This window comes from Lentinula edodes, assembly GCF_021015755.1.
Source record: "Lentinula edodes strain Le(Bin) 0899 ss11 chromosome Unknown C8R40scaffold_34, whole genome shotgun sequence".
Taxonomy (NCBI): domain Eukaryota; kingdom Fungi; phylum Basidiomycota; class Agaricomycetes; order Agaricales; family Omphalotaceae; genus Lentinula; species Lentinula edodes.
In genome coordinates, this window is record NW_025764340.1 from 39,436 (window position 1) to 63,257 (window position 23,822).

The 23,822-nt window shown below is 44.1% G+C and overlaps 7 protein-coding genes across 7 annotated transcripts; 5 read left to right on the forward strand and 2 right to left on the reverse strand.

Moving 5' to 3' along the window:
• Positions 1–1,521: 1,521 nt before the first annotated feature.
• C8R40DRAFT_1173993 (uncharacterized protein) lies at positions 1,522–2,169 on the reverse strand (the record flags this gene model as incomplete). Its single annotated transcript, XM_046232108.1, has 3 exons — positions 1,522–1,719; positions 1,771–1,809; positions 1,867–2,169. The coding sequence occupies 3 exons, from the start codon at positions 2,167–2,169 to the stop codon at positions 1,522–1,524; spliced, it is 540 nt and encodes a 179-aa protein (XP_046083005.1).
• Positions 2,170–3,756: 1,587 nt separating this feature from the next.
• Positions 3,757–4,945, reverse strand: C8R40DRAFT_1072019 (uncharacterized protein; the record flags this gene model as incomplete). Its single annotated transcript, XM_046226417.1, has 6 exons — positions 3,757–3,921; positions 3,971–4,115; positions 4,164–4,523; positions 4,574–4,728; positions 4,786–4,823; positions 4,915–4,945. 6 exons carry the CDS (start codon positions 4,943–4,945, stop codon positions 3,757–3,759), a joined length of 894 nt encoding a protein of 297 aa, XP_046083006.1.
• An 875-nt stretch (positions 4,946–5,820) lies between these two features.
• Positions 5,821–8,914, forward strand: C8R40DRAFT_1072020 (uncharacterized protein; the record flags this gene model as incomplete). The annotated part of the gene is made up of 10 exons (XM_046226418.1): positions 5,821–6,002; positions 6,057–6,107; positions 6,169–6,264; positions 6,318–6,440; positions 6,492–7,571; positions 7,623–7,695; positions 7,720–7,724; positions 7,779–8,200; positions 8,258–8,338; positions 8,388–8,914. The coding sequence occupies 10 exons, from the start codon at positions 5,821–5,823 to the stop codon at positions 8,912–8,914; spliced, it is 2,640 nt and encodes an 879-aa protein (XP_046083007.1).
• A 2,202-nt stretch (positions 8,915–11,116) lies between these two features.
• Positions 11,117–11,962, forward strand: C8R40DRAFT_1053446 (uncharacterized protein; the record flags this gene model as incomplete). The annotated part of the gene is given in 2 exon segments (XM_046224848.1): positions 11,117–11,509; positions 11,522–11,962. The coding sequence occupies 2 exon segments, from the start codon at positions 11,117–11,119 to the stop codon at positions 11,960–11,962; spliced, it is 834 nt and encodes a 277-aa protein (XP_046083008.1).
• C8R40DRAFT_1053402 (uncharacterized protein) lies at positions 11,959–12,651 on the forward strand (the record flags this gene model as incomplete). Its single annotated transcript, XM_046224842.1, has 1 exon — positions 11,959–12,651. One exon carries the CDS (start codon positions 11,959–11,961, stop codon positions 12,649–12,651), a length of 693 nt encoding a protein of 230 aa, XP_046083009.1.
• An 876-nt stretch (positions 12,652–13,527) lies between these two features.
• On the forward strand, positions 13,528–14,571 carry C8R40DRAFT_1053374 (uncharacterized protein; the record flags this gene model as incomplete). Its single annotated transcript, XM_046224839.1, has 1 exon — positions 13,528–14,571. A coding segment is annotated over one exon (1,044 nt), but the record flags the coding sequence as incomplete, so codon positions are not given.
• Positions 14,572–15,160: 589 nt separating this feature from the next.
• C8R40DRAFT_997658 (uncharacterized protein) lies at positions 15,161–16,348 on the forward strand (the record flags this gene model as incomplete). The annotated part of the gene is made up of 1 exon (XM_046236793.1): positions 15,161–16,348. A coding segment is annotated over one exon (1,188 nt), but the record flags the coding sequence as incomplete, so codon positions are not given.
• Between the last annotated feature and the right edge of the window lie 7,474 nt (positions 16,349–23,822).

Here is a 23,822-nt window from a genome sequence, read left to right on the forward strand (position 1 = left end):
TCAATTTAGCCTCATGGACTCCACGCTTCATGCCATCCCCATTAGATGCTTGTTTATTACAATGTCTCCTTACCTATTCATCCCACCTATATAAGTACCCTTGTAACATAAACGTCCCCAGCTTGGTATATTTTGAACACACACCCTTTTGCATAGGTCCAGTCCCTGTCCCCTTGTACCTGCTAACCATATGGAATTCTCTTTACTCTCTGTTTCTCCACCTCTGTTTCTCTACTCTTGTCTCTTGTCTCTACGATTGTTTATACGATCCAATACACGCTTTTACTTCACATCTAAGCAACCCAAGTGAGTCTTTGAGCTTCCTCAATCAATACTAAAGCTCCCCAACATCTACCATTTTGGTGGGCCAACCTCCCCCAAACCTTCCCAAGCTCCCCAAGTGCTCCAAGAGCTCTGGGACCTTGACCTAGGTAACATCGAACTACGTGTTGCTTCTCCATTACTACCTCCAACACTTGAGGACGTCCACCGCTACCTCCACCTTCCGGGACCTCCTTCCCGGGCTTACACTCCATCAGGAGCTCTTACGTTTGGAACTCACATCAGCTATGATCTACAACAATCCTGTGTTGATGCTCCTATCTACTACAACTTGTATTACGTAACAATCCGATGCTCCCTAGCTTCTGGTTACCTTTAGCCCACCCGTTAACGTCCTAGGGACCTCCCAGGACCTACTAGGAACCTCTTCAAGGGTCACCCCTTTCAATCTGAACTATCCTTAGGTCATTCCTGTCCTTGGTCATGGTTCCCATAGTGTGAGGCCTGGCACAAAAGGCCTGCTCTCGTCCTATCTGGACTGGGCCTAAGCAAGCAGGACAGCTGCCTAGGCCGTACAAGGGGAGGTGGGATAAGTGCCGCTACTGGTGTGGGGAGCCTGACCAGTGGTGGTTGCGGAGCTTGGGTGGACCTAGCCAAAGGTCCTGGAGTGGGGGAAGGAGGTGTAGTTGGTGAGGATGGAGGTGGTTGGAGGTGTGGAGCCTCGACGTAGACTGTAAGTCGTAGGAGAGGCTCAGGAAGTTGAGAGAGGTGTTCAGAGAGGTGAGACAGAGAAGAGAAACAGAGTTGAGTGAAACAGAGGTGAAGGAAACAGAGTTGAGGGAAACAGATAAAGAGGAAATGTATGACAGGTGAGACGTGTCAGGCCCTGTTAGCAAGTACAAGTAGACTGTACTAACAGGGACCAAGCCAGGTTGGAAGAGTTTCCAGATAAGATTTGACAATAACACGCTGGGGAGCTCCGAGGGGAGTCCCCAGCCTAAATACTATACATGTGACAGCCATGTGGCATATTACATAATGGTAAAAGCGGACAAGGGGAGCTCTGGGTATACAGTGGGGAGATATAGGGAGGTAGTAAGGAGGAATATGATAGGTAAGGAAGCAAAATCAGGCAAGGCATGACACATAGCTCCCTTCAATCTCCAGCTTGCTCCTAGCATGCTACAACATAAATCCCTTATACCAAACCTACCCTTAAGACCAATTCTGACCCAGGTCTTACAGCCTCTTCTCAGCATGTTCACCACCTCCAAATTGTCCCTTAACCCATTCTTCTGCCTTTATCCTCATGGCCATTGTCTCATCATTATCATCATCATCATCCATTATGCCCGCAGTGCCAGAAGCCTTGCTATATCTATATCTTCCCATCCAAACCAGCGCGAGAACCGTAGCACCAACATCTCCAGCCATGTTCTAATTTTCAGTCCCAGCCTCGAGTGTAAACCTCTGCGCAAAAGCACCTACATTGTTTGATAAATTGATGTTCAATGCATTTCCGAGAAGCTTTAAAAGGTCTTGAGTGAGTTGAAAACCACCATGCCATTGTTGAAGTCAAGCAACAGCAAGGATAATTGAGCTGAGGGAATTGTTTTTATTGGTGATCTCAAGATTACCTGGGGTGCTGTCTTGAGTGGTGGTGAGGGTGACAAACTGCACGACGCCTTTGGTCCTACATTGAAGTTGAGGCTCTTGATGACCACTCCTTAATTTCTCAAGGAGGCTGTCCAATATGTCTGGATCAGATTGTGCTGCAGGTAACAGTGTCAAAGGTTGTTCAAGTATCACAGGAGGCAGAGAAGCAGAGGCTACAGACAGTTGGGATGTAGATGCAGAAGTAGTAAAGGTAGAGGTAGAGCCTGACATATTGCCTGTAAAACCTAAAGACAGAATTTGACTTCTTGCAGGTTGACTAAGAATTATTTCTCTTCTCATTTTGAGGCTAGGTTCAACCCTGAGCATGACTCTTCTTCTGGCACGAATATCCATTGGAATTAGATCAATTGCCATTAAATGTGATTCACCTCCTCCATCAGCTCTTCCATTGGTTCCAAGCTGTCACGAAGTGGCAGAGGCGGAGTGACTAACGGAGCGGGAAAGCGGAGCGACTAAGCAGAACGGTGAGGCGGAGCAACTGGACAAGGCAACAAGGCGGAGCGACTAAGCAGAATGGCGGCAGGCTGGTCCCAGATAATGACAGAGATATATTGAGTATCGTAGTCCTAGGTAATAATAAGTAAGCACATACCTGGTCCCAGATAATGACAGAGAGGTCAAGATAAGGGACCAGGCTGTGAAGGGTTGGCTATATATACATAATCCGGTCTGCGAGAAACAACGATGTAATACTGTACAGTTTAGGAACAAGGAAGGTGGCGGAAGCCAGTAGAAAGAGAAGATGGGTCAGGTGGATCAGTAATCGATGGATCAGTAATCGATGGGGGTTTGACAGTGATGGGATGATGTATCGTACAAGTAAAGGCGTCGAGACGGTGAGAAAAGGAAAATGATAGGGGCTGCGTACTTTATGACACAAGCATGGAACCTCCTACAGCTTGAACAGATCCATCCGTAGTTTCTGCCTGCAAAGGATCTGCAAAAACAACTGGAACAATCTGATTCAAAGTCATGGTCTGCTCTTGTCCCCTACTACTAACACTGCTCCTCCTCCTATCAACAGCAACAAAACTGGTATACTGACTAGCAACACAATATTCCATTCCAAGTTGCACAATGTCTTTTTTGAGGTAAGCTTCCTTTAGGTCTTTGAGTTCTTTGACCCTCGGGCCATTGATGAATGATTCAGCTGATGTAGCCTCAAATAAAACAGATACAGGAGTAGGGAAGGAGTGGGTTCCTTGTTCACAGTCTTTGATGAGGGCTTTAGCTGCAAGGGTGTGGATGAAGAGGGAAGTCAACATTGTATCAAATGAAGGTAAGGGTATGTCAAGAACTCTCAAGACTGGTACGGTGAGTTCAACTACATCACCTGTGGTAGTGACCACACCTCGAACCTTGATCTCCTTTATCACTGCATTAACCCCTGTGTGATCCTTTGGTGTATGAATAATCACATAAACCTGTGTCCTCGTCCCAGGAAAGATACTAGGAATGTGACTAGGCAGTGGAGATTGTTGGATACGAGGTGTCAGAGGAAGGGTTGGGTTGGGCTTCGGTGGTATTGGAGGGGGACCAGTTACGAGGCTGTAGTTTACGGAAGTATCGTCCTTATATACGCCACTCCATACAATTTTCGTTTCCTTATATGGTAAGAGTTTCACCTTATTTATCCAAATGTAACACTGAGTTGAAATACATTCAATTAATGTGACTTGCACGGGACCTTATTAATCATCTGAGTGACTATGTGACTGTTCATCCTACGTCCCTTCTCTTTCTTTTTTTCCGTTACATTTCATTTCCTTCCCTCCTTACACAACTGTCCTCACATTATTAGTCACACGTTCCTTCTCTTCCGTTGTCCCCGCCTTCTATATCCATTCGTTTCATTCGTATATTGGCCTCTTCTTCGTCATCTTCGAACTCCAAATGTCGCTTGAGCGTTAGTGGCACTTTCACGTTCATGGATTGGTTTTTGACCTTTTCCTTGAGCCATTTCTACACAAGGTCAGCTCCTTTCGTTCTTACTCCTTACGTATGTACTCACTTGTGTGTGTGTCACATCCAACAGCGTGATATTGCGGAGCAATAGCCTTGCTTTCAACTCGTTCCCTCTTCCGAATGCGACCATACTGAATGCCACATCGACGATGTCACCCACATGCAGTCTTTGAGGCGGAATACGGACGGTCCTTACATCTTGGTGAGTTTATATTCACTGTCATGTTAATATTACTCACTTTTTGCGCCCACTACTGTCCATCCTCTCTTCTCCATATAGTACAACATTCTCTTCCCCATATATAAACATCGCATCTGTTGCGTTCGTCCTTGCAATTAGGCCATTCTCATCCATCTCCGGGTTCACTGTGGTTGGGTTCATATTCGGAGCTTCTATCTTCGGCGTAAATATCCTATTCGACATTTCAAGCATCGGCTGTTCTACTGTCCCCTTCGTTGCCATGATCTTCAGGCCGGGTACGTGTCGCGAAAAGAGCGCGTACATGTCATACATGGCGTCTACATCTCCTGCAAAGTCTTTACTTCCCAATCCACTCACCGTGATGGATTGGTGTAGGTGTTGCATCCTCTTCTTCGTGCTGCCCATTTCATGGTTAGTGAATTGTCCTTCCACTTGACTAGCACTTACAGTTCACCACGAATAGGTGGAAGCTTTTTGTCCTCGATTACACCTTGCATGTGCAATATCACTTCGAAAATTCTGTTTGCATTGCTCTGGGTCATCCGCCAGCAACTAGGCTCCTCAAACTTGCGAATCTCTACGCCGTCTTCCCATCCTTTCATCTATGAGTGTTGAGGAGGCTCACTATCCATATCCAGGTAAATCTTCATTCTACTTACCTCGACGAAGTTACTGATGTGTGGCCATATTTCATTGCCTAGACATATCGTTCTCATTTTAATCAACACTTCAGCTTTTTATCAAAGTAAGTTGACTTCGTCCGTGTCTTGTTATGTGCTTTTACTCACCTGCATTTTTGCTGTCATAGCTGTTGTCCATTTTTTTTTCGATTCATACTTCGTTTGCAAGCGAACGAGGGTATATTCTATAGCACCTTTTCTTCTATATCTGTGTCTCCATTGCGTCCGCCTTTCGCCTGTATTTCGCTACCGGTTTGGCGTTGTCTTCGTTTGGCGGTCTCTTCACCTTTCGAGTATATATTGTGTTATGGCCGGCATTAATATTTCCCGTGCTTCCTATACTGCTCCCCACCTCTGTACTTCTTTTCTTTGCTCAGGACCTTCCCTTCCCATATGGTTCGTCGTACGCATCCTATCGCTGATCCTTTCGTAATCATTTACAAGCTCTGGACTTTTTTTTCTTTGCTCAGGGCTTTCGCTTCCCATATGGTTTGTCGTGCGCGTCCTATCACTGATCCCTTCATAATCATTTACATGCTCCGGACTTTTACTTCCCATGTAGTTTGTTACATCCATCCTGGCGCTGGTCCCTTCAAATCGTTTACATGTTCTGGACCTCCACTTCCTGTATGGTTCATCGTACGCATCCTGGCGCTGATCCCTTACTAATCACTTACATCTTTCCTTTATCTGCAATCAACTTTTCTTGCTGCCTTTCCTTGCCTCCACTTTGCTCTATTTGAAGTGCACGCTCTGCTTTCGTATCTGTGTCGAGATTTCTACTCTGCTCTATAAAAAATGTTTGGTGTTTTCTTTTTCTTGCAAATTGTCTTAGCTCCAGTTCTGTTGCAGGTCTCGCAAATCGAGCCGCGCCCGCAAACCCACCAACTGTCTGCTAGGCTCTGAATTACTGTAAGTATGGTTATTATTTTGATATGCACATTTCTTACCATCCCTAGCCCATCCCTACCTCGTACTGCAAGATCAACCCCACAAGTTATTGGTTCTCCTGACATGTCCCAATCTGCTGGCCACTTCGCAGAGGTTGAGACCGCTGCTTCTGATGCTGACTGCAGTGATGGGGTATATGACACTAATGCCAATGATTGCGAGACGGATTCGGTCATTGTTGGCAAACAAGTTCGCGACCAGTCTCCCATTGAATGGTCTCCAACTCCACCTCGGGGCCAGGCTCTGTATGTGTTGCTGCAGTTTTAAAATTCTGTTGGTCCTTACATTATTTTTCAAAGTGAATTTCAAGGTGAATCTGCCGATGAAATGGACGTAGAACCATCTCCAAAGTCCGTCTTTCTTGCCCTTCTCATTTTAATTCCTTATCCTTCCGTCCACCGTTTTCTTCAGAAATTTGGCCACTGTTATACCTCACGAGCTGTATTCCAATCGCGTTCGTCAGGGAACTCCAGAGCAAAGTCACCCATCCTCCCCAAAAGTGTATAGGTCTGTCTCTGTCTCTCATTCTCTTCTTGGGTCTCACGGAATGATCATCTTAGTCCAATTGAGTTGAGCGACGACGATTTTCCAGTCCTTCCTCCTTCTCCAAAAAAGTCTAAGGAAATGCTCAAGCCTTTCTTGTTGCAAAGCCCTGTTTCTGTAACTCACTCAGAACGGTTGCGGTGGGTTCGATTTAGATTCTTTTCAACGCGGTCATCTCAATCTTTCTGTAGTCCTACTATTCCTGAATCCAGCAGCACATCCCCAACTTATCCTCCCCCTCCCCGAAACCTTACATCAATTGTTGTTAATGGCCGAATGTATTACGCATCAGACAATCCCGAATTCACCAATTTAGTTTTGTCTCCTTCGTCTTCCCAACACCCGTCCTCTCCCATACGCCCTCATCCACTCCCGACTTCATCTGCCAGTGCTGATGTCGGCGCAGGTCTTCAGATGGATGATGATTCTTTCGACTTGTGTTATCCACCAGAAGACCCTGAAGTTTCTACACCAGTTGAAACGTCCTCCCGTGGGCTTTCAGTCGATGAGTATGATGACTTGGACATCAATTTACCTGCTGATTTTCGGTCAATCCGTGCTTTGCGGACTCCTTCGCCTGATTTACCCTCCAATCCATTGGATGGCTGGTCACCCACTCCTCGTGCTCAATCCACTTTGGGGTCCCTCGCACGTCGTGGCTTATTTCCTAATTCATCTACCAATCCGCATATCTCTCCTTCAAAATTAAGATGTGACACGTCTCCCTTGAAGGTGTTGTCTGGTTCTTCACCTTCACCTCCTCGCTCCCTATTGTCATCACCGTCCCATTCGTATTCTGGCACGTCTACCACAAATACGTCTCTGTCAAAAGCTTCTGCCCAGGGTTCTCCAAAATCTAGGGGGAAAGATTGTGTTCGGTTCCACCCCTTCAAACAATTGACGCATAATCATCACGTCCCTTCCTCTCTCATTGTGGGGACTTCACCTGTCAAGTCACCTTCTAAGTCTTCTGCTGCAGGGAAGAGGCTTTGCGACAATCTCATCCGTCATGCACTCTGCGATGGTCAACCTTCTCCTTCAACTACATCTACCCGTGAGATTTGCAATGCACTCATTCGAGAGGCGCTTGGTGAGAGTGATCTCACAAACGACGTGAGCTCAAGTGGTACCACAGTAGTGCAAGAACACGACCCTCAGGAAGTGCCTCCCTTTGTTGACAATAACCTCGGTGATACTGGGGTCCTGAATTCTGCTTGGATTGACCGTCGTTTTGCTGTGTCCTTTAGATCTGTTACCAATCTCCCGTTAGTGTCAGTCAACCTTTATGTTATCTTTGGCTGATCTACAGTGCCTGGTCATAGCGCTGTAATTATTAGGCCTATTGCTGATGAAAGCATTACCGAAGATGACGACTATCTCCTCTACCGCGATATGGTCTCTGGATTGATTCCTACTTAGGAAAAGTAAGTAGTTTGTATATTTGTCATTACTCGGGTTTTGACATTTCATTCATTTAGATGTATCCGTCAGGTCGTTAATTTCATCCATTGTGCAAACGTCTTCAATGGTGCACGTTTTGACCCTACTTCTCCGTCTGCGATTGCATGCCCAACGATCAACAACAAAATTCATCTCGTCCTTGCTGAAGATCATTTTTTCAATGCCGTCTTCCTCACTGTCGGCCGTGTTAACGAATCCTATATTTTCAATCCAAAATCCTTCCTTGCTAAAGATAAAGCTGTTCGCTATATTCGGGGCTTACGCGTCCATGGTCTTATGCAGGAGTCGCAGCGACTATTCGCGTGTTTTGGGAGCTTAATTGGTGCTTCTAAATTTGGGTGCCCTGTCTCCGAAGGCATTATAGACTTCCGATCTAACCAGCGTTTCGACTCTGATATATGGAAGGATGATCCCGACAATCTCAGCCCACTGGAACCTGGTCTGTCTTCTCCCTTCCTCTTTGATTTGTCTTCTCAAGTCGTTTTTCTTCATTTAGTGACTCCTGGCAAAAAACGTGAGGTCTCAAATGTACCGAAGAATATCCACTGTAAAGATCCTTTGCCCTTTTGCCATGCAGGTGAGCTTCGCATGCGATTCGTTCATTTCCATACTGATCCTTGCGACAGTTCCCATCTTCGACGGCAGGGGTTCTTTCGTCGCTTCTGCTGCTCAGCTAAATCAAATCGCTTCCCGTGCTTATCCCCTTTACTTGGACTCCCAAGAAGAGGTCCCTCCCGATTTGATTGTTTGTGTTGGGTACACTGCTCATACATGGCAGTCATCTGGGTCATCCAAGGCCCCTCCTCTTTGTCTTTCTCTTGGCCTCCAGTTTGTTGTGGTCCTTGCGCTTCCACCTGGTTACGACGGCCCTCCTCTTCCTAGTAGCGGCTCCTCCCGTCCCTTCCCAAAACCCCTATACAATACTCCAACCTGCACCAAAGACTTTCCCGGCCCACCTCGTCGCACCCATTCGCATCTGCAGGCGTCTTCTTCCCGAGTCAGTCCTGATGCTGCCAGGCCTTTGCGTGTTACTCACCGCAGCCAGGCTGACTCTGACGATGATAGTCCTTATCTATATTCTGGTGGTCTCAAGGATGGGTATGAATATCATGAAGATCTTATCGAGACGAAGTTGATCAGCAAACGAAAATAGTACTACCCGATTTAGTTGTGTCTATGGTTAGTTAGTATACTGTACTGGAATATCTGCATCTGAGAATACGAAGTGCACTCATTCGGTAGTAGTACATTTATAATCTGTTTATTCTAATCTCGCCAGCCCGAAAAATCGTAATTGTTCGGTCAATAACGTAAGCTATTCGTTCTTCTTCTTTCTTCTGCACGCATGCAAGCCAAGCCCCTCCACAGGCCAGGCGCGTCCGTTGCAGTTCTCAGTCTCAATCATACTAGCGTTGTTCGGCAAGGTGCACTGTTGTTTTTCTTCTCTGCACCTCTTCGACCTGCCAATTTGTGGATCCCCGAAAGACCCTTCTGGAACTTCTCTTCGTTTCCCTCGCCTGATTCCTCAGTAATTTTGCGACCGAGCACCGACGATTCTCCTCATATAATCGCAGTTTTTCGTTGTCATTTTGCAGTCGACTTCCTCCTTCATTTATGGCTGCTTTTCCAACCCTCGACACATTGTCCACTCTGCGAAACGTTCCGTCCCTTCCTGACACAGTGCGTGCATTTCTTCGTTTTCTTTCTTTAGCTAAAATGGTCTAGGATAACCGGAGGACCATCCACTTTTTCTACGTGCACCCTGACTCTCCCTTTCCACTCCGCCAATCTCTGTCTTTTGCATTGTCACCACAAGTTGCACATCATCCTCGCCCATGGATTTCTTCCTTCCTCATCGCCATTCAGGAAAGCGCCTATCAACCCGCGGGTGTCGTTGCGCCTTCTCTTGCCTGCCTTACCGTTGATGAGGTTGGTCGTCAGCCAGAGGTCATTATGCTCTCTATGTATCAAGGCCCACCATATACCATATGTCAATGCAGTGACTCTTCCACCTGTACACGATCTACAGCTACCTGCTATTCGACTACGCATGCTTTTGGGATTGCAGTCAATTCAGAAGGCCACCTCCGTGACGTTGAAGTGGGCGACCAGTGGGTCATATGGAATTGGTTTCGGAGGTCAGTTTTTTTCACAACACATAACATGTTTTTTAATTCTGATTTGTCCCTTCCAGCAAAGCATGTACTCATCCTATAACCTCGCTTCAACAATACGATCCTCGCGCTTAGCCGTATCATTCGTTTTATTTTTGTGTACTCCTACACTTTCCGTTGCTTGTCATAAAACTGCTTATAATTTGTGCTGTCCATTGTCCTCAAATGATATTTGTGTCTCTTTGTCTTGACGCGTTCGTGATATGGTCTCTATAGACTGACTGGTTGACTGCTTATGTTGAAAAAGAATATATTGCATCGCTGTACATGTATACTTTCTAGACGTGTACCCTTGCCGGCCCTTAATCTATCATGTGATATTATTACGAATCAAAATCTCTTGAAATTTTCACTCGCACTCTTTCTCGTTGTCTTCCACCTGCGCGTAATTGCTTATATAGTGAGCACTCCACTCTCTTCATTGAGCTGTTCTTCAAATGGTTCTAACTTTACAGCAGTGAAATATATCTACATAAAGCTCTTGCCCTTCATCTATTGCAATATGATCATCATTATTGCCAAAATTTCTGTATCATGCTCGAGCTTGTGGGCTAAATTTTCAGTATGTTCTTATCTACTTCTCTTTCAATGTCTAATCAATCTCCTTCACTATGTTAGGTTATTATATTGATTACTCAGTCACTTCTCCTGGTAAGTTTTGACATCTATGTTTTCCAATGTTCCTGTCTAACTTCTATGTGTTGTAGCTTAATTATTACATTGATACCCTTCTCAAAATGAGTGTTTTTGTTATTGTCTTCATTGTGGCAATTATCTCTCAGTGTTTCTTTACTGTTACCTTTATGGTTCAGTTCCTCTTGACTGTGACCTTTGTGGTCCAATGTTTCTTGACTGTGACCTTTATGGTCCAGTGTCCCTTAACTGTAGTCTTTATGGCCCATTGTCTTTTTTCTGTGAAATTAATAATTCTTTGTTTCTTTGTAACTTTCAAAGTTGAGTATTGTATTCTTAAAATTGTGTATCTGAGGCCCCTGTCCAAGCAAAGACATTTTGGTGGAGGCAGACCTCCTCACAACAAGTCTGAAAGTGGTATAGTATCTACTTTGATTACTGAGGCTTTTACCTTTAAATGTCCTATTCCAAAGACAAGTACTGTACCTCCCAATACTGTTGATAATATTACTTTCAATTTTCCACCTCCTCCAATTACTCAATCCCATATGGCTCTAGTAATTGATAAATGGTGTAAATCTAGCTCACCTGTAAATTTTGAAGAAGCTGGGTGTGCAGTATGTGGTCAACTTACCTTATGTACAGACCTTTCTGCTCTCAAGAATATGAAAAATTATCTGCATGTACTAGAAGCTCAATCTGTTACCCGGGCATTTAGGTCATCTCCTGATGAATCAATTTCTGAAATCGAAGGTCCAGTTTTAGACAAGTCAGCTGGTGATAATATTTGCAATAATTGTCGTTCTTCTCTGAGAGCTGGAAATGTGCCCAAATTGGCATTGTGCAGAGGACTTTGGTTGGGTGTTATACCAGATGAGCTGAAAGGCTTGAAATTTTATGAGAAGATGTTAATTGCAAGAGTCAGACATACTAAATGCTTTGTTTGAGTACAGAAAGGTTCAACTAATTATTCTAAATTAGTTTCCAATGTCATTGCTTTTGAAAATCCAATTCCCAAAATATATGACACTTTACCTCCTCCTAAAGAAGAGATTGAGGAAGTACTAGCTGTCATGTTTTCAGGTTCCACAAAGCCTACTCAAGATGATTATGCCCATGCTCTGCTGCTTGTCCGGAGAAATGTTGTTGCTAAAGCACTTCAGATCTTGATCCTCAATCATTTTGACTACAATGATGTTGTTTTTTCATCTGCTAATCTGGAGAGCTATGCTGAAGATGCACCAATTGTTTCTGTAGAATATTTCCAAAAAGGCTCTAATAGAAATGCTGAAGGTATCAGTGTTCATGATGATTTGAATGATGATGGTACAGAGGAAGGTGATTGTGTCTTCACTGTTCATGGGATAGTTGGTCCTTCAATCAAAAATAAATGATTGGTATTGCTGCAATGCATCTTGACAATGAAGGCAAATTTATGCGGACATCACATGCTGAAAATCCTGAGAGCCTTTGGAATAATCCTCAGCTGTATCCGAAAATGTTTCCATGGCTTTTCCCTTTTGGACTTGGTGGTATTGGTGCCTCAGACATTAAAGCTTTCTCTGAGTCTTCACATCTCAAATTTTTACTTTTATACCATGACAAACGATTTCAACTTGACTCTAATTTTCCATTAATTGCTTTTAGTCACCAGCAAATCAAGGCCAACAGTTCACAATCTTACCTTCTTGCAGAGTCTAAAAAATTCAGTGAAATTAGTGACCGGTTTCTGTCAGTGGATAGATCCATTTTGCAAAATATTGCAACCCGTATGGCTAATGGAGAACATGTCAAGCCTGCCAATGAGTCTGAAATACAATGCTTTAAGTTACTGGGTGATTTAACACATGCTGGTGCCAGGACCCAAGGATCAATTAGTTCTAAAAAAACCATGCAATCTGAGATTTGGTCTTTGATTAATCACATTGGAGGCCCTAGCTGGTATATAACAGTATCTCCTTGTGATTTCAAGCATCCTATCTGTATCTACTATGCAGACACAAAGGAAAAGTTTGATGTTCCTCTTAGAACTTCATCTGAATGTAGACTTTTAATTAGCAACAATCCAGTTGCTGGTGCATGATTCTTTCATTTACTTGTCAATTTATTTCTGAAACATATTGTAGATATTGAAAGCTCTGATGGGGGGCTGTTTGGCCCCACAAGTGGTTACTACTGCACTGTAGAGCAACAAGGCCGCCTTGCCCTTCACCTACATGGCTTAATATTCAATAGAAAGACATTATCTCCCCAAGAAATACGTGACAAAATTTTGGATCCTGCCTCCTCATTTCAATCACAATTGGTATCTTTTTTAGAGAGTGTCAGAATTGGCGAATTTTTAACTGGGTCACATACTTGTGTGAAAGAAGCTGTTGCTTTGCAAACTGAGTCTAATCCAAATTATGTATCACCTGAAAGGACTTTACCTACTCCTCCACCCCCATATTGTGATTGTGAAATTGCAGATTGCCATAAATGCTCTACTTTCATTCAATGGTTTGAACAGTTCAAATTAACTGTTGATGATTTACTTCTAAAATCAAATGTTCATGATTGTTTTCGTGGGATTTCTCCAGATGGCTCTGTACTTAACCAGGATAAATTTGAGACTTCATGTCTGAATAATGTACACAAGAAATGTAAAGCTAGATTTCCAAGGGAGTGTTTTCAACAAACTTTGGTAGATCCTGAAAATGGCCATATCAATCTCAAGAAATTAGAAGAATGGTTAAATGACATATCTCCTGGTTTGACATATTTGGTGCGGGGCAATACAGATGTGTCATCTATCTTGTCTGGTACAGCTATCAAGTCTGCTGTAATTTATATTGCTGATTATATTACAAAAACAGGTTTGAAGACACATGTTGTATTTGACAGCATTAAGACCATTTTTGACAAAAGCACTGAGATTATTGATGGTTCTTTCAGTACAAAGGAAAAATCTAGGCGCCTGATCAGTCGTATAGTAAATTTATTATCGACTAAACTTGAACTTGGGAGTCCAATAATTAGCTTGTATTTGCTGAACAATCCTGACCATTACACCAGCCACCATTTTATTCCTTTTTACTGGAGAACATATGTCTCTACAGCTAGATCAGTCTTTGAGGAGAATGATGCTACTTCTGAACCAAAAGTAATTCTTACAAAACGTTGGGGTAAAATTATAGGCTTATCCTCCTCATTAGACTATACTCACCGTCCAGTACAACATGCCCATTATAATCTCTATGACTGGATTTGCTGTTTCTATAAAACTGCAAAAAACAAAAGTAAAGAAGTTATTGAACATGATCCTGAACTAATATCTTCCAGGTCTTCCAAAAGCAATAAACAACTCCTATTTTTACCTGGTCACCCCTTAGTTGACACTCATGCTATTGCTACTAGACAAGACTCATCTATGGCTGTGCCAAACTTTGTGGGCTCTCTCCCTCGCCCTGACAAAGATGATAGAGAATATTATTGCTGTACTATGTTGACATTGTTCAAACCTTGGCGATCAGGTGAAGACTTGAAGAACAAAAATCAATCTTGGCATGAGGCCTTTGAAGCTTATGTTTTTTCTGACCAAAGTTTATTATATATGAAAAATATGAATATCCGATTTGAATGTTTAGATGCTCGTGATGACTTTCGTGCTCAGTTGAAGTCTGGAAAGCTTGATGTTACTAAGCTCCCTTCTTCTATTCCTATCCAATTACATGAAGACTTGGTAAATAAACTTGATGGCTCTCAGTTGGATGTGAACTCATCTGTCATAGAAGACACTGATTACAGTTATGATCAATATACTCAAGATAAAAAAGGTTCATTTTTCCTCAAAAGAGAATCAGCAATGAAGGCAATGAAAGATATCTTATTCAATAGTGGATGGGTTACACCATTAACTAGTAATATACAACCAAAGCCCATTCCTATCTGCTCCCCCATACCATTGCCCAAAGAAAAACCTCAGCATTGGGATCTCATTTTGAAAGGCATGAGAGATCATTGAAAAAAGTAGAGGCTTACCCCCTGCTGACAATAATACCAACAAAAATAATGAGCCAGGTAAATATAGGCCAAATATTGTAGAAATTTGTGACAAGTATTACTTTGATAAGTTGGGATTAGAATATGGAAGTATCAAGGAACTAACTCTGAATATTGTTAAATGCCATAATCTCAATAATGAGCAGGAGAGAGCTTTCAGAATTATAGCACAGCATTCTGCTTGTTTAGTATCAGAGCCTCTTCAGATGTATATTGGGGGAATGGGTGGGACAGGTAAATCTCAAGTTATCAAAGCCTTGCTACAATTTTTTGCAGAACGGAATAGCTCTTTTGCAATTGTGACCTCTGCTCCCACTGGTAATGCAGCTGCTCTTCTGGGTGGTTCTACCTATCATTTTCTTTTAGGCTTAAATAATAAGGTTGAAGAAGTTGGAAGAGGTACTATGGCTCAGGTTTGTGCAAGATTGGAACATATCCAATATATGATATTAGATGAAGTATCTATGCTTAGTTGTCTAGATCTATATCGTATATCAGTGCAATTATGTGAAGCTAAGAATAAACATGATATTGCATTTGGTGGTATGAATATGATTTTTGCAGGTGATTTTGCTCAACTTCCACCTGTAGGTGGTGAATCTGTATCCTTGTATTCTTATAGAAAGCCAACTGATGCAAATAAATACAACGGTCAATGTGCTGCAATGGGAAAATCTCTTTGGCATAATGTAACTCATGTTGTGATTTTACGAAAAAATATGAGAAACACTGGATCATCAAAGATGGATATCAGTTTTCGATTGGCTTTAGATAATATGCGGTACAAGTTTTGTACTAAAGAGGATATACTCTTTCTCAATACACTAGTATCCTCTAAATTGCCAGATAGGCCATTTGTAGGTAAAAGCCCTTGGCGTGATGCAGCCATTATTGTAGGTGAGAATAAATATAAGGATGAAATAAACAGGCTAGGATGCTTACGCTTTGCAGCAGATACAAAACAGAAGTTAACTAATTTCTATAGTGATGACCTTGTTTCTGGCAATGCAGATCAAGGTGCTCCTGCTAAATCTAAAAATAAAAAACGGTCTATGTCCTCTATATCCAAAGACCTTCAACAACACCTTTGGGAACTACCAACCTGTGCTCATGAATACCATGCACCACCTGTCCTCTCTTTATGCATAGGGTTGCCCATTATTATTCGCCATAATATTGCAACTGAGCTTTCGATTACAAAGGGTCAGAGAGGTACTGTATATGCATGGCATGAAAGCACTGGGGCTTTTGGTCAATGTACACTAGATGTTTTGTTTGTTCTCTTAGATGACCCTCCAACACCAATTCAAGTCCCAGATTTGCCTCCAAATGTGGTTCCCTTAACTAGGCGTAAAACCAAAGGTATTGTAACATTGAAAAATGATGTCAAGATATCTGTAACTAGATTCCAGGTTGATGTCCTGCCCGGTTTTTCTATGACAGCATATGCCTCTCAAGGACAAGGATTAATTCCTAATGCAACTGATCTAAATACCTTGTCAGATCACCATGCAATGTATACTGCTTTGTCTAGAAGTAGATCTGCTGCTTCAACTGTTATTCTTCAAGGCTTTGACTCAAGGGCAGTTGCTGGTGGGGCAAGTGGTCCCCTACGTAAAGAATATCGTGAGTTGGAAATTTTGGATGAAATTACCCATCTCAAATATGAGGGTACATTGGACCCCTCAGTTGTAGGGGTTACCAGGAATTTGCTGATTGAAAGTTTTCTAGTTTGGAAAGGCACAAGCTATGTCCCAAGCCAAATTCATTCTGCTGTGAGTTGGTCTGCTAAAGATCCATATATACAACAATCAGAACAGCCACTATCTTGGTCTAGAGTACAGAAAAAAGCAGTGAAAAGACTTATGAAGCAAAATAAAAAGTCTAATACTTCAGAAAATACTACCACATCTCCTGCTCCACTTGTTCCACCTGATATATCAAAATTTGAAGTCAAAAACAAGAAAAGAAATCTATCAGATGCGTATGGCTCCACTGATATTCCACTGCCATCTGCTGTCAGACAACGTACTACAAATCAACATATAGTGCCACTTAGCAATAAATTGTGTCGCTCATCAGCTGCTAGACAAGCTTCACAAAAACGTGCCCGAAAAAATAATATCACTTCAGGAAATCAAAGACAATTAGCAATCCTTCCAACAGGTTTAACATGGTCAAATAATAGCTGTGCTTTTGATTCTGTATTGCTTATTCTTTTGTATATCTGGATGGAACTGAACATTACTGGAGATGAATATAGCAATTTACCACAATTGATCAAAGTTTTCTCTGAATATAAACAGGGTAAACATACACTTGAAACTGTACGTGATGATTTGAGGATATCGCTTAATTCAAGAAGACCCAGAGAGTTCAATTTGACTGGCTTTTGCTCCAGCACTGCCATTCTTGAGGAAATGTTGAAAATGGAAAGTCCTTTCATGACTACCAAGCTTCAATGTGAACAGGGTCACCTGTCAAGGCACCGCCCTCATAATGTAAAGGTGAGTTTATTAGAAGAACCTCGTTTGGTCTTGCCATCTTCCACTAATGAATGGATTAGTGTGAATGGCCCTGCTTCATCAAGCATTATGTGTAATGTATGTAATTTACCTTTGAGAAAATTGTTCCATATCAAATGTGCTCCTAATATTCTTGCTTTTGCTTGTGATGGAAGGCCTCAACTTAAAATTGACTACTCTGTTCATTTACAATGTAATAATGAATGTCGCGACGAGGCAGGAAGCGGGAGGCGGGAGGTCCAGATATGCCTAGGAGCGACAGTGGCAGAGCGAAGAGGCACAGAAACAAGCACAAAGCACAGATGAAAGAAATAATGATCTCGAACAACAGTGGGATAGCGTCAAAGGCCAATCACACCAGCAATCAAAAGGGAATCTAGTTGCCCAATGACCAAGTTAGATAGGTAGTATCTAAAAGGATACAAGTACTTGCCTAGTTGCCCAATGACCAAGAGGTCGAGATGGGGAACTAGGGCCTGTCTACTGTCCTTTATATACTACTCTTGTCTACTGAGTAAGCGATTGTAAATAACGATGCGATATAGAACAAGAGTGAGGAATCAATATATATGAGTAATAATGAGTCGATAATGAACCATAATGAACTAATCGATGAATAAGGATGAGTTGTATGGAAGCGTACGGAAACAAATGGAACTAATGGGATGATCGTGTGATGAAGTACAATAAACATGTGAAAACAGATTGATGGGAACACACCGCGCTGATGGCGCATCAAAGGGCGCATCATGAGACTTCATGACATTACCCCCTTCCTTAGAGTCGATGTCCCAGCGACTAGTTGTTTACCTCGGTGAAGTTGACCATTGGCTGCCATGGTAGTGAGTGAAAGATCGTTGCCGAAATCTTCCTTGGTGCATTTGGATGTGCTGCATAAAATTCGTTAATGGCTTCGTCACTGGATCCTACCACATTTTCCTCATTTTCCCAGGTGTCATGGCCCTCGTCGTAGCCTTTCCACCGGACTAAGTACTGCAGCTTTTTCCACCGTCCATGTATTCTGCTGTCCAGGATCCTGTCCACATCGTAAAATTCTTCACCATCAATGACCTCTGGCTCCGGCGGAGCTGGCAGTATTCCGTTGACTTCGTTTCCTTTCCATGGTGCCAAGCGCTTGACATTAATGTTGTCATGGATCTTCATCCATGTAGGAAGTGCAAGCCGGTAAGTGTGTGCCCCTGTCTTCTCAATAACTTCGAAAGGTCCTAGTCGGCGGCTTCCCAGCTTCTCACTTTTGCGTCGAATTTTTAGGTTATTGACTGAGAGCCATACGGGCTGTCCAACTTCAAAGCTAGGTTGGTTAGGGTGTTCCGTGATTGTATCTGCGATCCGTTGTTTGCTCATACGTAGTGCGGCTTCTGCATCTTCCCGAGCATAGCGGAGTGCATCTAGCCGATCTGTGATTGAAGGGTATTCCTTCCAGGATCCTATGGGGATGGAGAATTCTGGGGTATAACCGTAGAGCACTTCAAATGGTGCTTTGTCGTGGGCAAAATGTACTCGAGAGTTAATAACGAATTCGGCAGTAGGAAGAAGACGGTCCCAGTCATCCTGACGTCGGCTAACATACATCCGGATGTATCTTTCGATTTCTTGGTTAGCTCGTTCAGTCTGGCCATTTGTTTCAGGGTGGTATGACGTTGTCAGGGCAGATTCAATACCCAACCGTTTTAGCAAGGCCTTCATGATGTCGGCAGCAAATTGTGGTCCTCGATCAGAGATAAATCGTCTGGGCAGTCCATGAAGTCGGAAGATTTCTTTATAATAGAAGTCGGCAACTCCTTCGGCAGTCAGTTCGGTTGTAGTGGGGAAGCAGTGAATCATTTTGGAGTAATGGTCTGTGAAGGTGATTGCCGCATTGTGTCCATCTTGTGTCATCGGGAGTTCTCCAATGAGGTCCACGCCGATGTCCTGCCATGGTCCTCCTGGTACAGGCAGAGGCTCTAGAGATGATTGTGGCTGCGGCCTTACACGTCTTCGTTGACAGTTGTCACATCCTTCCACATACTTATCAACAAATGATCGAACCGTAGGCCACCAAAACTGTCGGCTAACTAACTCTAGGGTGCGGTGCTTTCCTGGGTGACCAGCTGTGAGTGCGTCATGACACTGTGCTACGACATCCCGGCGTAGTTGAGGATCAGGTGGGACATACACCCGGCCTTTGTAATAGACAATTCCTTCCTTCTCTTCCCATTCGGCTAGACCATTCACAAGTTTGTGGGGTCCATGTGTCTTCAATTTACGTAGTCCTTCAAGAACCTCCGATTCTCGCTCACTTGCCTTCCGAATGCGCTCCTCAAGGGGGTTTTGGAACAAGACGGCTGTAGCAGCTCGGAGGAAGTGTTCTGGCCGTAAAACTATTTGTTGTTGGTTGTCATCAGCATCCATAACCTCGAGTTGAGAGACTCGGGAGAGAGCGTCAGCTTGTGCATTTGCTTTACCAGCCCTATGTGTAAGAGTAAAGTCAAACCGTGAGAGCCACAGGGCCCATCTTGCTTGTCGCCGGCTTAGATCCTGTGCAGTTCGCCAGTATTCCAGGTTTTGATGGTCGGTCACAATTTCAAAGGGGTTTGGGAGTCCTTCTAGGAAGTGTCGCCAGTCTTTCAGGGCTTCGATGATGGCTAACATCTCTCGGTCGTAGATTTCATAGTTCCGCTCTGCAGGGTCCATGGAAGCAGATCGGAATGCCACGGGATGCCAAAGTCCATCTCTTTGCTGTTGTAATAGCGCCCCTCCAGTTGCGAACCCAGAAGCATCCACTTCGATACGTGTCGGTTTGTCGGGATCCCAGAGGACTAGAATGGGTGCTGTGGTAAAAGCTTCTTTTAACGCCTCAAATGCTACCTGCTCATTGGTACCCCAAGACCATCCCACCCCCTTCTTGGTGAGGTCATTCAGTGCTCGCGCCTTTTTAGCGAATCCATCAATGAAGCGTCTGTAGAAGTTAGCAAAGCCTAGGAATCCTCGGACATCTCGGAGGCAGGTTGGGGCTGGCCAGTTCTTAACCGCCTCAACTTTGACAGGATCCATACGAACCTCTCCCTCGCTGATGATTAGGCCCAGGTATTCAATAGAGGTTTGTTCAAATTCGCACTTCTCAGGGCGGAGGTAGAGGTCATTCTTGGCTAATCGTTCCAAAACTTCATGAACTATTTTCCGGTGTTCCTGTAGGGATGCGGAAAAGATGAGGATATCATCCAGATACACAGCTACTTTTCCTGCCGCGATAAGATCAGCAAAAATGGAGTTCATAAGGGCCTGGAACGTAGCTGGCGAGTTGGTGAGGCCAAAGAACATGACCAGTGGTTCAAAGAGTCCCCGGTTAGTGGAGAAAGCTGCTTTCCACTCATGGCCTTCCTTGATCCGGACGTTATTGTAACCCCATCGTACGTCAAACTTGGTGAAGTATTTGGCTTGTCGTAGACAATTGATGATGTCAGCGACCAGAGGGAGAGGATAACGATTCTTGACAGTGTATTCATTCAGACGTCGATAGTCCTGTATGAATCGTAGTTTGCCATCCTTTTTCTTTACAAAGAAGACAGGTGAGGAAAGTGGTGATTTGGATGGTCGGATATATCCTTTCCGGAGATTGTCTTCCAGGAATCGATCTAGTTCTTTCTGCTCATTTACTGACATGGGGTAGATTTTGGTGCGTAGAGTTTCGGGGGCGTCGGGTTTCAGGTCAATAGCGTGATCCCAGGGTTTGTGTTCAGGTAGTCGTTCGGATTCTTTCTCGGAAAATACTTTCGCATGACGCCGATATGGCTCAGGCACCATCTCTTCGAATGTTTTCTGGGGCTTATCTTTATTTGCTGCTTCGGCAAGCTGTTGGGAATAGGTGTACCCGGCAGCACACCATAGCTCTTCTGTTACCTCTTGGATAAACCCAGCACGGAGCCAAGCACGACGTCGTTTGCGATTTCCAGTCAAGCGATACAGTGGACTTCCTGATTCCTCAAAGACTAGCTCATCTTCCAAGGACGTGCCAGTTTCAGCTGTCTCTGGACCTAGCTCAGTTTTTGGAACAATGTGAGGAAGGCCATTTGATTCTGCTCTATTAGGTTCTAGGATTTGTTCTGTATTTCCTCCGACATTGGGTTCTTTGGGCTCTGGGATCTCCTCGATAGCTACATGATGCTGAATCTTTGGCTTTGCAGGAATCTGGATCTGCCCATCACGCCAGTTGATGTCAGGGTTGACCTTACGTAACCAAGGGAGCCCTAAAATTACGTCTTCAGATCCAATGTTTGTAACTAGGAATTCTAAGATCTGGGGTTGATTTTGGTCCACCCTGGCCAGAAGTCGAGCAGAATGAGTGATCCGCCCTGCTAAATTAGCGGTTCCATCAATATTGTAGAGTTCAATGGGGCGGGGTAGGGATCGAACGTAGATATGATGCTTGTTAACAAATTTTTGGTGTAGAAAGAGACCAGTGGCACCGGAATCAATCATAGCTGCACTTGTTGTACTCCGGAATCGTCCTTTAAGCTCTATGGGCACACGGAAATGGGATATATCATTGAATTCTAGTGCGCTAATAGTACAGGAGGTGATAGAGGCATATACAGACGATGGAGATCTTGAGTACGACTTGGGGAACGACGCTGCAGCGGTGGCGGGTTCCCAATTTAAAAATTCTTGTGTAATTCGGCAATTTGCCCAGCAAGAACTTGCTGGTTGGCTGCAAGTTCCTTTAGTAGCACGGCAAGATCTGGTGTAGCAGCAATGATGGTACCCGGAGCGGCAGACTGAGTTGTATCCAGAATGCTGGTGGCACTAATGGTAGTAGCCTTCCTCCCAGGGAGTCCTAAGAACTTACGACGGCACACAGCCTCTACATGGCCATTGAGGCCACAGTGTCGACAGATGTCCCGCTCATGGTGGCCATCGGCCTTGCGATGTTCCTTAGATCCACATCCATAGCATCGTCCTATCATGAAGCGACGAAAGGCATCAGGAGATCGAGTGGTGGTGGCATCAATGTCCATAGCATTTGGGTCTCGAGTAGGCGCAGTGAATGGGGTCGCAACAGTGGTGGGTCTAAAGTTGGTCAGGATTCCATCATCGACCAGTTTCTTTCCTTGCTCCCACGCTCGAGTAATTTGTCGGTTGTCTATGTCGATGGCTGCTTCAATCAGTTCCTGAAGGGAGCCAGTGGGGCGGGTTGTGAATACAAGACCATCTTTTACTCGATCTGCAAGGTGATCGTAGAACCGGTCTCGCAAGTCTTTGTCTGAGTAGCCAGTGCGGTCTGCGTACTGTTGGAAGGTAGAGGCATAGGTTCCCACCGTGGTCCTATTCTGGTAGAGCCGTTTAAGGAGCTGCTTGGCATCGGCCGAGGCATCTGTGGTCTCAAAACGTGTTTTGAAAGCTGTAACAAATTCTTCCCATGTATCGTATGGGAAAGGTACTCCTGAGCCAGTTATACTTGATCTATTAATTGTTTCGGAGATAGGAGTGGCCCAGATAGCTGCATCCCCCTCAAGGTATGTAATGGCGGATGTGATTTTCTTTTTACGATCCGTGGAGAGAGCAGGGATAGAGTTGGCCCACAGCTCAAAGGCAGCTAGGAAGCGCCGGGCATCTTCTCCTCGCTTTCCATTGTAGTTCTGTGGCTTGCCAACACTTTTGGTAGTGCTGAGGCCACTTACTAGCTCAGAGACCACGTCTTGGAGCTTAGCCTGGTTTTTTGTAAGCTCTGTAATAGCGTCTCGAACGTCCTGTGCTGAGGACATGTCTTCTTCAGGGATTGATTGTATTTCGATATCGGGGTCGGCTGTGGTCTCAGTGACAGCAGGAGCTAATGGTTCCGCAGATGCTAGCGGAGGTGCAGGAGTGGAAGTAGTAGGAGTACTGATTCGTCCTACCCTGGCAGGTGGTGCTGGTCTGTGGATGGGTTGGTAACGGTCGGTCGGACTTGCGTCAAATGTGTTCTCGTATCGATTAGGGCACGGTTGTCTGGAGCAGGGTTCCCACTCTTCTTCTTCAGCGTCCCAGTAGCAAGTGGTGTTAGTTACAGTATCAAGCGCGTGAAAGTGGTTGGAGCAATCAACGTTGACTCCGAAGGTAGACGTGGTGGGTGCCTTGTAGGATCAGCTCACCAAGCTGATGGTACAAGTAGAAGATCTCGACCTAATGTCGCGACGAGGCAGGAAGCGGGAGGCGGGAGGTCCAGATATGCCTAGGAGCGACAGTGGCAGAGCGAAGAGGCACAGAAACAAGCACAAAGCACAGATGAAAGAAATAATGATCTCGAACAACAGTGGGATAGCGTCAAAGGCCAATCACACCAGCAATCAAAAGGGAATCTAGTTGCCCAATGACCAAGTTAGATAGGTAGTATCTAAAAGGATACAAGTACTTGCCTAGTTGCCCAATGACCAAGAGGTCGAGATGGGGAACTAGGGCCTGTCTACTGTCCTTTATATACTACTCTTGTCTACTGAGTAAGCGATTGTAAATAACGATGCGATATAGAACAAGAGTGAGGAATCAATATATACGAGTAATAATGAGTCGATAATGAACCATAATGAACTAATCGATGAATAAGGATGAGTTGTATGGAAGCGTACGGAAACAAATGGAACTAATGGGATGATCGTGTGATGAAGTACAATAAACATGTGAAAACAGATTGATGGGAACACACCGCGCTGAT